Below are 16,910 nucleotides of genomic sequence, written 5' to 3'. Positions count from 1 at the left end.
GAGCCGCGCCGAGACCGGGTGAGCGCTGCGCCCAGCGCACCTCCGGCCGCGGAACCGGGTGCTGCGGGAGCGAAGCACAGCTTCTGCCTACGCGCTTTGGGTAGTTGAAACTTTAAAAAAAATATTTGTTGTTACCTGCACACCTCTGGGTATGTGCGTCCTGCTGAGGCACCAAGGATACACCACATGGGGGGGGCTGGCACAGATTCTTTTATGAAGTTATTTTATAAGGTATCATTTAAGCTATGCAATGTACTGAAAAACACGATGATATTTTGCGTTATATCTTTTGATTTAGTTTGGGTTTTGTTTTTTTTCCCCATAAGGAAAAAAATGTGCTTTTGTGTTTCTAGAAAGCACGTAGGTAGTTTGTTCTCCCGTCTGTAACACGAATCTAGAAAAAGACAGTTCTTGTTAGAGATGGGTGAGGTGCGTTGCTGTTGCTTTGTTCTTTAAGCTGTGTAGGGTGTGTGATTTCTTGCTTGTTGTTACAGTCAGAATTCTAAGAGGTGTTGTAGGAAGCACAAATGAAATCCAGTTACATGGTGAAAGATTCAAGTTTGTACTGAAAATGAAGTGAAATTAAAAACTAAACAACCCCCCTCAAAAAAACCCAAACATCACTACCACCCCACCCTCATTTGCACAGTCGGTAAAGAAGCAGTAGCTCTGACCAGCAAGCTGAAAGATGTATTTGGCTTTGCAGAATGGCAGGCTGCCATTTCGGACAGTTGGGACTGACTGTATCCTTACCCTCCTGTGCTACTGTGAGCGTTAACCGGTTTAGAATATAGTCTTTGCAGCATAGTCTTTATGCTATCAGATAATGGAATAAGATTTCTGAGGCATAATGTTTGACATCCTCTTGGGTATAGTCTTAAAGATTTCACAAACCTGAATTCTGCTTTTAGGCCGTTAGATCTGCTTTCATGGCTCTAGAAGATACATCTTGGAGCCTGCAGTTTCTGGCAGTTCCACTGAAATGTTTGCTTGCGAACCAGGGCTCTGCATCTGTTAACAGACCAGGTGCAGTCAGGTGGCTGTTGTAATCGGTAGTGGTATGATTCAGGTCCTCCTCAGCTAAGAGCTGAAATTAAACAGTAAAGGTTCACTTGGCTGTGACTGTGCTGAAATAGCCTGTATTGACATTCTGTAGGTTTTGTGAAAGCAAGTTGATTTGTTGAACTGTAAAGTGGAGCTGATAGTGATCGATGAGCAGACCTGGAAGTTCTGCAGAAATGGAAAAGTTAGTTTAGAAGCAGAACAGGTATTTTCTTCTCAGCGTGTTTCACAACGCACAGGCTGTTTGAATGGCTTTTAAATACTTTAAATGCTGTGTCTGTTTCCGCATTATAGGATGACCTGCCAGCTCCTTCCAGAACCACACTTAAAGGAGACTAAATGAAAGCTTTGCAGTAAAGTTTTTAGTTTGAACTCCATATATAGATTTAGTAAACCATAATTTCAGAAAGTCTTAAATTACCAAAGTCTGAAGTTTAAACTTGTGGTAACTAGCAAGTTGCTTAGTATCTGTCTCTAACAACTCTCTGCAGTGGATCAGAGCTTTAAAAAGCAATTTAGTGTATAAGAGCAGCTTTGGACTAGAGGGATTTCAGGAGCCTGAGCTCTGCAAAACCTTGATGTAGGTGCCTCTGTATCTCTGTGCTTCACAGTTCAAGTGCCCGTGCCAGGCTGCCGCAGCGTGCAGAGGAAGGGCCCTGTCGCATGCGTGTGCAGGGTGACACTTCTGTGCTCCCACAGTGATTTTTAAGCCTCTTATCAGTCTGTGTGTACAGAGCGCTGTGGTCCGTGGCTGGCGGTGCTCCTTCCTCTCTCTGTAACTTAAATATTTGGTCTTGAGGTTAAGCATTTTTGGTAGGCTTAATACTTTTCTTGAGATACGTTGTTTGAACCATATAGCCTTGGTGTTTTATGCAGGGTATATGATAAATAATAAAGCCTTAGGTGTTTCCAACTCTGATATTTAAGAGTTGCCAGAGAATCATCCTGATTCCCTTCATCCCACTCCTTTCCCTTTCCAGTTCAAAAGATGATCCTATTAAAATGGACTATTCCTGGAAATTGCCAGAACCATAGTGTAAGTATGAGCACTGCTGTACTTCTCATCAAGTTAACATTGTGTAGATGAAGCGGCCTTGGCGTGGTAAGGGATGTGACACTCTGTACTCTGTTCTGAAAGGCATTGAAGACTAAGATAATGGCATAATGCTGCTTGTGTGTGCTGAATTTGAGTTCAGCCAATTATCTGAAATTCAGGATACTTAAGTTACAAAGAAAAAATATAGTGAAACACGGGATTCCCTTGCTGATAAAGAAGTTGTCCTGATTAGGAACTTACTCATTGAGCCCCACGGGTTTTATAATAATAACTTTTTTCCGATTTGCAAAGCTGAATTTAAAAAATGGCCTCTAAAAAGTATATTCTGAATTTCTTAGAGTGGGCCATGTAGCATGGTGTTCCACGTACAGACAGCGCCCACATAATTTCCTTCATAAACAAAGGTGAAACGGTTACTTGTGAGGTAATTTGTCTCTGTAAAACCTGTTAAATGAATGTCAGCTTCCTTTGCCTCCTCTGATAGTACCAGATAAAAAAGCATTAGTTTAGATGTGCTTCCATTCAGTTTGTTTCTCTAAGTTGATTTTTGTTGTAATATCAATTAGCTACTGAAGACAATTAAAAGTGAACCAGAGTATTTACCTCTCAGAGCTCTTTCTTACAGTTATATATTAACGTTTTTGGCCTCTACTGTGTTACACACCCTTTTGTGCACTGGTATTTCTTTCTAAGCTGAGGTAGCCTGAATGGGTTTCTTGGGTTACTGTGCAATCATTTGGCTGTGTTTTCCTCTCTGGCCATACCATGTGCTCAGGGTGTGGAGGGGAGCACGGAGCCTTTTCCCTTGTGCGAATAGCTTGGCTGCCCTGCACCCCGGCTTTCTTCTGCTTGCGCTTTCCTCTGGGGGCGAAGTGAGAAAGAGATTTTTGATAACTAGAAAAATAAAAGCAGCGCTGATTGTTCATCCCGAAGCAGAGGAAGGGGCGGCGGGTGTTTCTGTCTGCCCCTGGCAGAGTGCGGGCAGGTGAGAGCGCTGCTGCGGGGAGCCCGTCCCGAGGGCTGCGCATGGGGGGGGGGAGCCTCCAGACGCTGCTTTTGTGGGGCTGTATCAAGGGCTGTCTGCTCGTTGTAGGAGAAGTTTAAAAAGCCTGAGCAGTACTAGCAGATAGGCAATTGCTCCTGCTTAATATTTCTCTGCAGTAACAGTTTGAATGCAAAGGGAGTGTCTGAGGTGACTTGGCTCCTTGCTCTGCTGCCAATGCCTGCGAGCAGTCAGCGTGATAAACTCTGCTTTCTGAAGGGCAACTTCTGTAATAAGTTAAAAGATGTCTTAGATCTGTATTTAATCCCTCGTCTTTGCTAATGGACGGGGGAGACGGGGAGGTGAAGCGCTCTGTTGCGGGCTGGCAGCGTGCCCGCTGTGCTGGCCATGGAGCTGCCCGCAATGTGCTGGCCTCGCTTTCTCTCCTGTGCCAGGCTGTGTCATTTTGGATGCTGGACCGCCCTGTATTTCTGCAGAGAAATCCCTGTGCCAGCTTGGGAAAACCAGCGGTAGACTAGGCTAGGGTTCTCCCTGGGCAAACTTCCCTCAGCTCTCGCCCAAGCTGACTTTCAGTCTTGCTATAGGGCTTCACTGCTATGGGCTTCCTGCAGGTTCAGTCCCATTCCATGGGCTTTTCAGTCCAGCGGCTTGAGTCCTCTCGCAGCAGCTCGCGGTGCCAGCCCGTGCTTGTGCGCTCCCTCCCTGTTGCTTTACACAGGAGCCAGGCAGAAGTCATCCGAGCCCCCCAAAGTGACGCCAGCCCTTCAGCAGGGCTGTGGCCGGAGTGCTGAAACAACTTGGTTTTTAATGGACAGGAAAGAGGCAGAAAACCAGTGGGGTGTGCCATGAATCACATTATGGCTTGCTGGCTAGATTTTATAATGACCTTCTCATTAAAGTACTATTTGAGTTTTCCTTCATAAATGTCTTCATTAATAATGAGTAACTCAACTTTGAGCTGATTTACAGGCTGAATTTAACTTTTGAGTCAGAGTGACTTTAAAAAGTTGTTTTAATCGGAATTTGAATCATCTACATCCTTGATTTAAATAACTGATATTCAATTTCATTATAAATATACAGATTTTTAGTAACTTCTTTGAAGCAAGCTAGATTCTAATTGAATAACACCTATTAAAGCCTGTTAGCTAACTGAAGCTTTTGTCCAAAACATTATCTAGGTGATATTTTATTTTACTAACCCTTTATTTAGGGGTCTAATGTAGTACATGTTCATACAAATTTTGACTTCTATTTTAAGAATGGCGAAGAACATATTCTGACTTGATACAAGTTGGGCTTACGTAGAGGAATTTAAAATCAATTAAAATATAGAAGCTGTCTTTAAGACAGACAGAACTCAATGTGCTGGATTGGGAAGAATTCTTAATGCACGCTTTTGCATTTGAAAGCAGTTTAACTGAACCAAATCCTGTGAGATTTTTGGAACAGGTGATTTCTCCCAGTCAAAGCTCGTGTTTACTCAGAGTGGCAGAGGAAAACACACTTCGCAGTCCATCAGTTTCTGATCTTTGTAGCCATTCTTGGTTGGACTAAAGTAATTAAATAGATGGAAATAAGGAAAAGAACTTTTTTGACAAGGGCTTGCTTTTGACACTTGCAAAGTTTTGATGTATTTGCTTGCAAGTGATCTGTGGCAAGCTAATAGCTCAACCCGTGCGTAGAATATGCAGTACATGGTTACTGTCATCAAGCTTTTGGAGGTTTATATGAAGGGCTGTGAAATACCAAGTGGCATAGAAAAGGTGAGTGGAGATTGTTTGATGTCCTTTTGCATAAGTAATGAGAAGTATCAAACTCGTGAGAGGCGCTTTCAAAGCAAAAGCCGGCAATTCATCACAAAGTGAGTAGCAAAACCGGGAAGCTCTCTGCAGACTTCTGGGAGACTTTCTGTTGCCTTTATGAGGCTGGGATGACCAGCTTAGCTATTTTCCTATCATTTCAGTTTCTGTTATTTTTAAAACTTTGAACAATATTTTGCCTGAGTCTTCAAGTTTGTGTATATTTAATAGATGAATTTCATACATGTAATATTTAAGATGTTTTTTTTTTTTCTTTTCAAGTTTTTAAACAGCTCTGATTTGGCTGCAGAAGAGAAGACCTGGAGAATAAAATCCTGCAATGTGTTGAACTGTGACGAGCCAGGAAATATGGGATATCCTACTGTGCATCTCTTTTGCCTGGTGTGGACTGGGGCAGGACCACTGAGGATACAGCTGCGTAGCTCTGTCGCAGCTGCACAGCTCCCCTGAGGTCAGGCTACTTCTGCTGGGAGGACTTAAAGTAAGATGAAGGTGTGAGATAAACCATTGCCTGGAAGGACCTTGGCATGACAAGTGCTTTTTGAAAATAGGCCAGTGTAGATGGCTGCATGCTACATCTCTGCTCTAACTGGGATGCCCACTAGCTCCCATTCAGCTACTGCTTTGATGCAGCTTCCATTTGGACGCCTCCAGAGTCTGCCCTGAGACCTCAACTGGATGCTTTTCTACTCCTTCCTGCCTTATCTCAACATCTCAAGACATCTCTTTCAAAATCATTTGTCATTTGAGCTCTGCTGTGTGACAGTAAGTGTTTGTAGTGTGATAATTTTGGTGGAGAGTTATGGATCTGTGAGGAGTTTTGCTTTTTAATTTTTTTTTGGTATTACTTCAAATGATGATGAGATCTTAAGCTGAAGTATTTAGAATAAGTTCATAGTCGATATTTTGGATTTCTTTAAGCTTATTCTCCAGATGAGATTCAAAAAGTATATGCAGATCTCTCTACTCTCCTGTCACTACAAGTAAAAGAGATTCAGCTGTTGAGATGATTACACAGTAAGATACAACATGTTCAGAAAACCTTCCCTATAATTTTCACAGATTTTTTTTTTTCTTTTTTCTGTCGTTCTTGCCCAAAATGCCGCTTCTTTTTGCAGACATCTGGGCTGTTCTGTATAAGCTTCACGTCAAGCTCAAGCAAGTTCTTTACTGCGCTGGTGGTAAGACCAGAGCCATGTCAGCTGGGCAGGGTTCCTAGCGCTTGGCTGCTTGAGCAGCTGTTGTCTGCAGCTCGTCAGGGACTTCTGGTCACTTGCAGACTTAATTTGACTTTTGAGTACTTCCTGAGTGAGAATGAGGAATGTTCTGACTGCCCAATTCTACCCTCTTGCCCTGAACAGGGAGCGGTAGGCATTGAATTCCGGTTGACTCCTTATGGTAAACTTGAGTTGCCAAGGCTTTTTTATTTTTAGGCGAAGAGATGATCTGTAATATTTCAGAACAAGGGATGATTTACTTGTTTCCTTTCACTTCTTTTCCTTAAGTAATTGTTCTTTGTTCTGACTGTGTACTTGAATTGGATGCTTTAAGTAATATATACTTTTATGAAAGAAGTGGCTGCCTAGGTTCTTGAGGATAACAAAATGAACGCCATTGTCAAGAGGCCTGCTTTCTTGTTGACTACGAGATGTAGGAAGGGAACCAAGAAGAAAAGGCCAAGGAGAGCTAGTTCAGAAAAAGTAAATATTAAAAAAAATTACTTTGAAAATATTAGTAATGTAATGGAACAAGCTGGCTTAAAACAGATAATAAAAACATTGCATGAGAGAAATAACACAAGTAACATAAATGACAGCAGATGAATCTTTTTATCTTAAAACTCGGAAGGAACCTTTAATATAGATGTGGCTTGTTAGCCAGCCTGCTGGGGATTGCTTAATTTGCTTCCTAGTCCCTGGAGAGATAACTGTTCAGCAACCACAGGACAGTAACAGGCTGAGTGAACCTGACCTTTATCTGTGATCAGTTCTAGTTGCAGAGGTGAGAGGTTTGTATGTTTTTTGTGTCTTTCTGTCTGTAACCACTTCTAGGTTTTTTGTTTGTTTTTTCTTTTCAGCCCCACTCGGTCTGTCCCTCTGGCACTCGTGACAGGCTGAGGCTCACAAGGAGGTTTCCAAATGCTGTGAGCGTTGCTGCCTCTCCTCTGTGGCTCTGTATCCCTGTACTTCCTCCTTTCTATCCTTAAAATAACATCTAACGTGATTAGGATCTTGTGCCACGGTTGGGTTCCTACAATATCTATTAATGAAGTAATTGTTAAAACCCTTATTCAGATACTGACAGCAAATGGGAGGGCTAGTGGAGATCAGACACAGACTCTTCCTACGAGGCTGTGAGACCCTGCGTGGGGTCTGCTCACCACGAGTAATGGCTGTGTAAATTAGTCCAAGGTCAGTTTGGTTCATAATAAAGGCAGTAAAATTGCCAAGGCAGCTGACATTGACCTCACTGGAGTGGCTGAAGTGTGATGTAATCTGGAACACAGACTCCCCCTTCCATCATGTTTAATAGCCCTATGTCCAAAATAGTGCTGAGTGGGTATAAGGAAAAAAAAAAATTAGTACTACTGCTGTTGCTGGGGCTTGCTCTATCCTCTGGTTGGATAGGGAACCGTGTTTTGGTTTTGGAGGTAGTGGGCTCTGTGGTGCTCACTGGGGCTCTGGGTTGACAGTCCAATAAAATAATCCTTGTCTTTACACTAGTCAGTTACATAGAATGTATTTTCCCCTTTTCAACACATTTACTTAAATCCTGTAGCAGTAAATAACAGGCAAGTGCTCAGAGTGTATACGCCTGTAGCATCTTATATATGTATATTTTTACATTTACTAATATATAATTGAAAAAACAACCCCCCCACATTTTTCCAGTAACAGCCCTTTTATTGCTTAGTCAGTAAAATAGAAGAGTTATGATTAATGTTTCACTGTCCTGACTGGATACATTGAGAAATGGAAATAATGATGGGCCTGTGGCTCAAATATGAGATTTCACAGCAAGAATGGCTTGGCTGTTGCTCAGAATTTCTGTGTGACCTGCAGAAAGTCACTCTTAACCTCTTAACTTCCACTTTGTTGCCTGTACGGTGTGACTGCTAGTGCAAAGGGACTGTGCTGGGGTTTTAAAAGTGGGTAAGTCTTTTTAAAATTCCTGATCCATCAAAGCAGCTGCAGTCCTTCAGTGGACAGAACATCTTCTTCATTAACTCTGTACAATCTGAATTTTTACTTAAGGCCTCCAATACACACCCTCTCGTGTCCCTGTCCTGCCCTGCTTCCTCCTAAAAAAATGTTGGGTGTGGTGATTGAAGCAAGAACCAATAGTTGATTTATTTATTTATTTATTTATTTAATTCTTCTTCCTTCTTTTTCCCTTTCATCTTCCTAGGATGCAGGGACTCTAATCCAGGATGAATGAATGCTACTATGACAAGCGCATGGACTTCTTTTATAACAAGACGAATGCTCACACGGTAGATGAGTGGACAGGGACACAGCTTATCGTTGTTCTGTGTTTTGGGACGTTTTTCTGCCTCTTCATTTTCATTTCAAATTCGTTGGTCATAGCAGCTGTGGTCAAGAACAAGAGGTTTCATTTTCCCTTCTACTATCTCCTGGCCAACTTAGCCGCTGCAGATTTTTTTGCTGGAATTGCATATGTCTTCTTGATGTTCAACACCGGCCCGGTGTCTAAGACATTAACTGTTAACCGCTGGTTTTTGCGTCAGGGTCTTCTGGACACCAGCCTGACAGCTTCCCTGGTGAATCTCCTCGTCATAGCTGTTGAGCGGCACATGTCCATAATGCGGATGAAGATCCACAGTAATCTCACAAAGAAGAGAGTCACCTTTTTAATTATGTCTATTTGGGCTATTGCTATTTTCATGGGTGCTGTTCCTACCCTGGGTTGGAACTGCCTCTGTGACATTACTGCCTGCTCATCCCTGGCACCTATTTACAGCAGAAGTTACTTGGTGTTCTGGAGTGTCTTAAACCTAGTTGTCTTTTTCATTATGGTGGTAGTTTACATAAGAATCTACATGTACGTCCAGAGGAAAACTAACGTCTTGTCGTCACACACGAGTGGATCCATTAGCCGTAGGAGAACCCCTGTGAAGCTTATGAAGACTGTCATGACTCTCTTAGGTAAGAGGCTGCAAACCATGGTGTGCAAGGCTGGGAGTGCCAGCCAATAGGTTTGTGTGGTTTTGGTTGGATTTTTTTTTTTTTTTAAATGAAAAAAAGCCCCAAAAAACCCCAAACAAAAAGAAATGCCCTGAAATGAAACAAAAACCTCTCTCATCAAACTTGTAAGTATTGGAGTAATCTAGTCTTCTGTCTGCTTTAGATAATGAAATAAGTGTTGCTTCAAGCAGAGATCTGGTCAACATGGAGAAAAGTGTCTTTATTTGGTGGGCAGCTTGCTACAATACACAAGTTATCTCGAGTTTGTGAGGGGTGAAGAGGGGATATAAAACCACTTTGGAGGAAGGCTTGTGAAGGTTCACAGCTACCTCGCAGAACATTTAGAAAATAATATTCTTTAATACCTGTGCAGGGCTGTGAATCCTATTGCTGATGGAGATACAGTTTTCTTTGCACTTCTTGGCTGTACTTCCTCCCCCTGGAAACACACCCTCCCTGGGGAAAGGAGAGGATGCCTGGTGTGTCTGTGGCTTTGATGGAGATTTACTGTGCAAGGGGAGAATTCACCTTCATTCTGTGAAGACCGTGTAGTGCATAATACTTTCAGATGGTGATACAGTATGGCCTTTGATCTCTACATCATAGCATGAGATTTTACCTCGATTCTGCTTTAGAGATACTGTCGATATTTGGGCAGCTTAGATCACTTCATCAGTTGGTTGTGATGCAGCTACTTATTAAATTAGAGATACACAAGGTGGCTGATAGTTCATTGGAACAGAATACTTGCTGTAGCAGTCAATTCTCCCCAGGAAGACTTTGATCTAAGCGCGATGTTTCGTGGTAGCCAGGCATAGTGCAAACGTGGCTCATGTGGCTTGCTGTGGATGGAATTGGGGACACAGCAGGGAGCTTGGGGAGCTGGACTCGGGTGGTGGACTCAAACCACAACGATGACTTTATTTCTGCGACAGCTGTTCTGATATATGAGCCAGTGTGGTGTCCATGCGTACCGGGGACAGAACTGTTCTGTGCTGCAGCATGGTACTGCTGGAGAGCTTCACGGGAACAGTGAATTTCCAGGGTAGGAGCTTCAGGCTGAGGACGCTTTCTTTCCCTTGTGGCATATGGATGTTGTTTGCATAGTCTGGTAGTCTGGTATCTGGTTCTCTTTCTCCTTTTTTTTTTTTTCCCTGCCCTGAAGTCATAGTGCTGTAATACGTAACAACTTCATCTACTAAATGATGTCTTAAAATGCTCTAGAAGCTGAGATCACTTACAGTGCCTGACCTTGGAAAAGAAAGTGGACTGGTGGTTCAAGCAAGTACAAGGGTTCTCATTTATCTTCCTGTGTCTTCTGAAGTGGGCTTGTCTACTGCCAGAGCCTTTTGTCTTCTGAATACCTCCCCAGTTGTCCTTCCTTTTTCCCCTTTTGTTTTATGACAATATGGTGTTTGTTCCTGTCCCCAGCTTGACTTGCAGGGGCAAGATTCAGTCTTTTACCCTGCCTGAAGCTCTTGTGCAGTGAAACTTAAACCATCCACTTGAAAAGAGAAAATCCCTGCAGAAAGGTCTGTATTGCTCTATGCATGATCCTGCCCTAAAGCGTACGCATTGGGTGGACTGTTGCTAACTGGTGTGTTGGAAAGAGGTAAAAAGAAAAGCACTCTTAAAAAACCATTTCTCTAAGCATTTCTGTGCAAAGTAGAACTGCAGGCTGCTTTCTGATAAATCACATGCAAATAAATCAACATGCAGAGCCTTGTCTAACTTATATGTCTATTTATATTGTTCATACTACTTTAGTTTTGTATAAACCAAAGTTGGAGGGTGCCAGTGGTAGCCCTTGGCTAACGGTGTTAGCCCTTGGTGCCACCCAGGCCTGTGAGTGGGTCAGAGCAGAGAGGTGGTCTGAGGGCTGAGAGGACGCCTGTCCGGCTCGGGGAGGAGTTGCAAGGACAGTGACAGTGGCTGTTGTTTGCCGCTCCCTCATGGTCCTTTAGCCTGCGCAGGTTCTTCAGTGCTCACCACAGCCATATGCAGGGAAATAAACCCCACTCTAAATATAATTTTTGGCTTATTCTTTCTTTCATGGGGGGGAGGGGTGTTAGGAATATGGGTTGATTTAAAGATCAGCATTTGTTCTCTCTTACTCGCAGAATATGGCTTTTCAGCCACCAGCTTAAACTATAATTTGGGCAAAGCATTTAATGATACTCTGTGCTGCGCCAGGCAAATTTAACTTAGAAAACCTGAGTGCTGCTTCAGTGGTCATAATTTTGTGTATTTACTTTGCCAGTCAGAAACAAAACCAAAACAGAGCCTGCTTCCAAAGGAGTCTAATTAGTGCATGTGTTGCTGGGTGCAAGATCTACCCCAAACTCCCGTGTCAGAGGAAATCTATCTTGGCATGGTTCTTCATATCAAGTCAAATTTTGACACCGAGAGGCTTTTTATAAATGTTTTTTTCTAGGAAAGAGAAGTTTGTTTTTTAAAACCGAGTGAAATATGCATTCCAGCAAAGTCATTCAAGCACACTCTACAAAATGCATTACAAAATGAATGACCATGTTTTCTGGGCTTTATCAATTTCCGGAGGAGTCACCAAGTGACCAAATGGATACTTCAGAAACTGTGCTTACACTCACTGATGCGGCAGCCTATAGCTGTATGCAGCATGTGGATTTTGCCCAAGGTAGTTATTTTTAATTACTTGTATCAACACATCTGGAGAGGCTTTAGAGTATATGTCTAATATAGCCTTAACTAAAAGAGATTCTAAGATGCTGGATGAAGTACAATGAGGACCAGAGTTCTCATTACTGTATCTCCTGGTTTTATGGGGGTTCAGGACAAAATCCTGCTGCTGTCTGGAAGGAGACTGTGTGTACCTGGCATGCTGTTCATCCCATCTGCCTGCATCTCTGGTTTTGTGGAGGCTGGGCCTGTGGCCAGCTGCTGCTTCAGTAAAACATCACTGTCTTCTCTGAGTTCTGCGGTGCTGTACTTAAAGACTTGGGGGAATCTGGGTTTTGGTCTGACTTGGTGGGTTCCTGGTGATCACAGCTGCAGGTGGCTTTTTGCACCACCCTTTGTTGGGCTTGGATGACCCCTTCCAGAGGCTGGGACTCAGGTCTCCATCAGTGACCTGTTCCTACCGTAAAACTTAAAATGGTCTATCACAGGACAGGAGGAGCTGAAATGGCTTTCACTTTGGTGTGCTAAACCACAGGAAGTTATCTGGTTGAAACTGAAAGGTGGGAAACCTAGTGAAAGGGGCTAAAATCCTTTTAGATTGTCCTTGTGGCATAGTCCTAGCTAAACCTGGGATTGGAGCTTTGAAGAAGGGTGGTTGCAGGTGTGTGAGTACGTGATTTTCAGGTGGTGTGTATGTGGTAGCTCATCTGAACTTTGCGGTGAGATTCCTGCTGAAATAGCAGCTTTGGGGTGGATGATTTTCAGTTTAGTGAATTTATAGTTTAATTGGTAACTTGCTGTTTTAACTTGGGCACGCATGTGGCAAAGGCAACTGGAAGCTATTGCACGTTCTTTGTCTTAGCATTGGCATGCTCAGGAGTGGCTTTGCACAGTTTTGACATGATGCTGCCAAAGCATCAGTAGTGCTTCTAAGTATACATAGTTTAATTTTCAAGCAGAAATCACTTAATCTACAAGAAAATCTGTGTTTAAACATAGTGGGGAAAATCCCTCAAACTGGCCTTGAGGCACTGTGATACCTGATTTCCCATAATCTGGTGGGAAGACTCAGAGCTGTTATTCTAATTCCTGTTGCAGCCAGGCTATATTTCACGTGACTTCTGTGAATTTCAGTCTCAGAAATTAAATTACTTTTGGAGTGTGGCACCTTGTCAGAGAGAGGAGCTTCTAGCAATAAAAAGTTTGCGAACAAGAGAATTGCCAAAGGGTCAGGACAAAGGTATATATTTATGTTTAACTATGGTTCCCTCTGAGAGCACTGTGGTAAAAATAGCCAAATCCAAGCAAGGCTGCAAGCCTGAGACATACCTCACTTTCATCTCTGCAGTGCTAAGAGCAGGGTGTGAAGCGCTTGTCTCTGTACACAGCAAAATCTATTTTTGATGGAGTCAAAGCAGCAGCCCCATGAAAGCATTTCCCAGGAACTCTGACACCGTCACTACATTGCTCCCATCCTTCAGTCATGGGCCAGGGAAATGTGCAGAGGTGTCTGCAGATGTCACTTATCTTCCCTAACTTTTGCCACTGAAACCTTCTAGGGTTTTGCCTGTATAGGGAGAGAGGGATATGTGCTAGGAGTTCACAGACTAATCTGCTGATGAGCTTGAGGTTTTGTTTGAAGAAGAGATTTCTGTGTCTTTTCTTAAATGTGGCTTTCGGGTCTGTTTCGTCTCCTGCTGATTTCCATGAAAGCAGGGTTGGACTTTGCATGCTTTGTGGTACATGTGGTCAAAATGCTTTCTGTGCTTGTTCTTAGGAGGGTTTGTTACCGTCTTAATTTCTGCATGGAGTTAGTGTGTTGGCAATATTGCCAGTGACCCTTGGTGGCTCTCTGTCCAAATAATTTCCTGAGACACTTAGCTAGACACAGTGGTGCGGTAGGGTGGTCTCGTTCCGGTGTTTGTTAAAATGGATGAGATTTGCTGGTGATCCCCAGGGCAATAAATTGATACGGTGTTTTCTCCATTGTGGACTGTATGAGAGAGTTGGTGGCACAACGAGTTACTCAGCACGTTGGAGCCAAACCAGTCAGTAGTATAGAGACTGACCAGAGAAAACAAGTGTTGTGGTAGCAGTTTGCAGCTCCTGGTGCCAGTGAGCAGTGGAGGAATAACTTTGTATGCTGTTATGGCCTGCCCATCAGATGGGGAGAGGTGTCCAGTGCTGCTGAAACCAGTCCAGCGCAGATGGTGGGAGATGCCGGAGGTCCTGGCTCCGTCACTGCCTGGGTGCTGCCGAGAGCCAGGCTGCCCTGCCTGCCCACGGCTTGCCGGCACAGCTCGGACAGGGGAGAACCAGCGGCCTTACAGAAAGGAGCTGGACTTGCTTTCCCCACCAGAACTGCTGAACGGATACTAACACCCCCAGCAGAGCTTTTTAGCATGTAGCTACTATCCTTATTTATTTGATTATTTTTTTCTAAGCCCAAAAAAGGGGAAGCGCTCATGTTATAAATGATTGGAATTTCCTCAGTGCGTTGTTCAAACTGTCACTGTTGTGCAGAGTTATAATTTTCTATTTCTGTACGTTAGATAGCAATTGTGGCTTGTGCTAAGTTGGTATTATCATGCATATGGCTACTCCTTCCTTGGGCTCCAGGCGAGCGATGACGGGCTGTGGCGCTGGGGGCAGGCAGGAGGGCAGACGGGGCAGTTCGGGGCCCCTCCCAAGCTTGTGGCCAAGGTCTGCATTGAGTTGTGATGTTCCCCCTCCCCACCAGTCCTGTCCACGGCCCTGCCTTTATGCTGGGGATATGCAATAACATGGAAAATGCAAATGCAACATTGAACATTCTTCTAAGCTGTGATTTCTGTGCTTTCTTAGTGTTGTCTTCACTGTCTAATATCTCTTCTTATTCCTTTTTTTAAGGGGGGAAATGCCTTTCTTACAGAGATTTCTTGTTTCCCCATCACTGTTCTCATTTCATTCCTCATCCGTTTTGTCTTTTTTGGGTTTGTTTGTTTTTTTGTTTTACTTTTTATTCTGTTCATTGCTTCAACTCTTTTCCCTGACTGCTACATTTTCGATTCATCTTTGCTAATTCATCTGTTTCGTTCTTTCTCTCTTTTCATTTACAACTTAATTCGTTTCCTGGATCCGAGTTGCTGGATCTCGCGTACCCAGCACCCACAGCCTGGACGGGAGCGGTGGAGGGAGGTGGGCTGCTGCTCTGACCGGGGAGCCAGCAGTGCTGCTGTGTCACAGACAATCGTATGCATCCTGCAGTAGCTGCGAGGTTTCTAGCCAGGATATGTTTAAATGATGTGACTGTTGTTTTGTGAATTGGGCAGTATGGCCACAGCGTCGCAGTCAGCTGTAGTGAGACAGAAGAGAGGTCTTTTTTTGGGGCAGTGGTAGAAGTGGACCACCTGCTATCTTCTCCAGCATACGAGAGAGGGAGAGGAAGTCCGTGTTCAAAATGCCAGTCCTCTGCTTGTTATTTCTCCGGGGTTCTTGGTTGTTTATTGGCATGGACAAATCACTCTTGTGATGACCTTCCCCAACTTGTGTTTGAGCTAATGCTGTCAGCAGCTGGATTCTTGCTTCCTGCAGACTTCTGGAAGTTGCCCTGTCTTGTGCTCAGGGCTTGAGAGAGCAGCTGTAGTAGAGATAGATAGTTTTGCTACTGTCATTAGAATTTTGTCTTCTAATGCTTTTATTGTTTTATTGTTTTGATGAACTCAATAGCCTTGTAAGATGCAAAAGAACCTCAAAACCCTAGCAATTTGAAGTCTTTGTTTCTCTCCCTTTTTTTTTTTCTAGGTGCTTTTGTTGTCTGCTGGACCCCTGGCCTGGTTGTCTTACTGCTCGATGGTCTGAACTGCACCTACTGTGGGATTCAGAATGTTAAAAGGTGGTTTCTTCTCCTGGCCCTATTGAACTCTGTCATGAATCCAATAATTTATTCATACAAGGATGATGAAATGTGGAGTACCATGAAGAGGATGATTTGCTGCTCCTCTGAGGACAAGAGCCAGGACAGACGCTCATCACGGATCCCCTCGACAGTTCTCTGCAGGAGCACAGACACCTCAGGGCACTACATTGAAGATGGCATTATTCAAGGGACAATTTGTGGAAAAGGAGATCTTGGTGAAAAAGGAAGCTCCTGAGCTACTCAGGGGACTGACTTGGCTAGAAAAGGAGGAGAGGGGGAAGGGAGAGGTTTTGTAAAAGAAGATTGACTGGCAAAACTAGTAAACAATATATCCACTTCGTTCCAGAGCCTAAACTCCAGTGTTAACAAAAGTTCTTATAAATAATTGCCTGGTGGAAAAACACTCTGTAATGAAGAAAACTTTCTGTGCTGCCATCTCTCTCCTTTTTTTTTCTTTTAAGTATATGAAATTTGTTTTTCATGTGAATCAAACACATCTCAGACACTTTTTGTGCATGGAAACAAAATGCAGCGTAGTGAGACCCTCCTTAAGCTCTTACAGAGACAGTACACCTGCCTCACTGTGCAGGCTTCACATTCGTTGAGTATTTATACTTTGAACAGTTTCTCTGTGTCTTGAAAGAGGATTGTAGGCTTGGTTGGGCAGAATTGTAACCTGTTTTCTCAGTTTACAAAGTTCATGGAATAGTTCATACTTACCTTCTCTCTTCCTCCTCCTTACCTTGCTTTCAAAATAGGTAGTTTGATGGTTTATTAAAGCTACACCAGAAACCTGGCTGTGACAGGAAGCCCAGAACAGACACCAGTGTATGTCCGACCACGGATTGTCACGCTCTGAGAGCACAAAAAGCACAAAAGCCAATATTACTTCCATGATGGGGTGAATGCTGCAAGGAGGTACACTGCGCTCTGCTGCTCTTGTGTAGGCAGATGTTGAAGGTGGATTAACAGAACAGCAGTGTGGCTGTGTTCATTACGCTTATTTCATACTTCCCCAGATAATGTCAAATATGTGTGCTCATGCCTCTGACTCCTATGCCACTAAAACAAACATTAAACTTCCCTTTTAAGAGGGTGAACTTTTAAGGGAAGTCTAAATATACATATCTACAGCTTCTATCAATCTATTTAAAATAGAAATTAATTTGCAGGAAAAAAAAGCCTGAAACCAGCCTAAACCCCT

At 43.3% G+C, this 16,910-nt stretch overlaps 1 protein-coding gene across 1 annotated transcript; it reads left to right on the top strand.

Moving 5' to 3' along the window:
• Positions 1-5,623: 5,623 nt before the first annotated feature.
• On the top strand, positions 5,624-15,941 carry LPAR3 (lysophosphatidic acid receptor 3). The gene is made up of 3 exons (XM_009869037.1): positions 5,624-5,716; positions 8,361-9,111; positions 15,592-15,941. The coding sequence occupies exons 2-3, from the start codon at positions 8,376-8,378 to the stop codon at positions 15,939-15,941; spliced, it is 1,086 nt and encodes a 361-aa protein (XP_009867339.1). The 5' UTR covers positions 5,624-5,716; positions 8,361-8,375.
• Positions 15,942-16,910: the final 969 nt, after the last annotated feature.

The sequence above is a fragment of the Apaloderma vittatum genome, unplaced genomic scaffold (genome assembly GCF_000703405.1).
Source record: "Apaloderma vittatum isolate BGI_N311 unplaced genomic scaffold, ASM70340v1 scaffold1945, whole genome shotgun sequence".
In the NCBI taxonomy this organism is placed as follows: Eukaryota; Metazoa; Chordata; class Aves; order Trogoniformes; family Trogonidae; genus Apaloderma; species Apaloderma vittatum.
The sequence above is the reverse complement of the archived record's forward strand: the minus strand, read 5'-3'. Positions and strand labels throughout refer to the sequence as shown.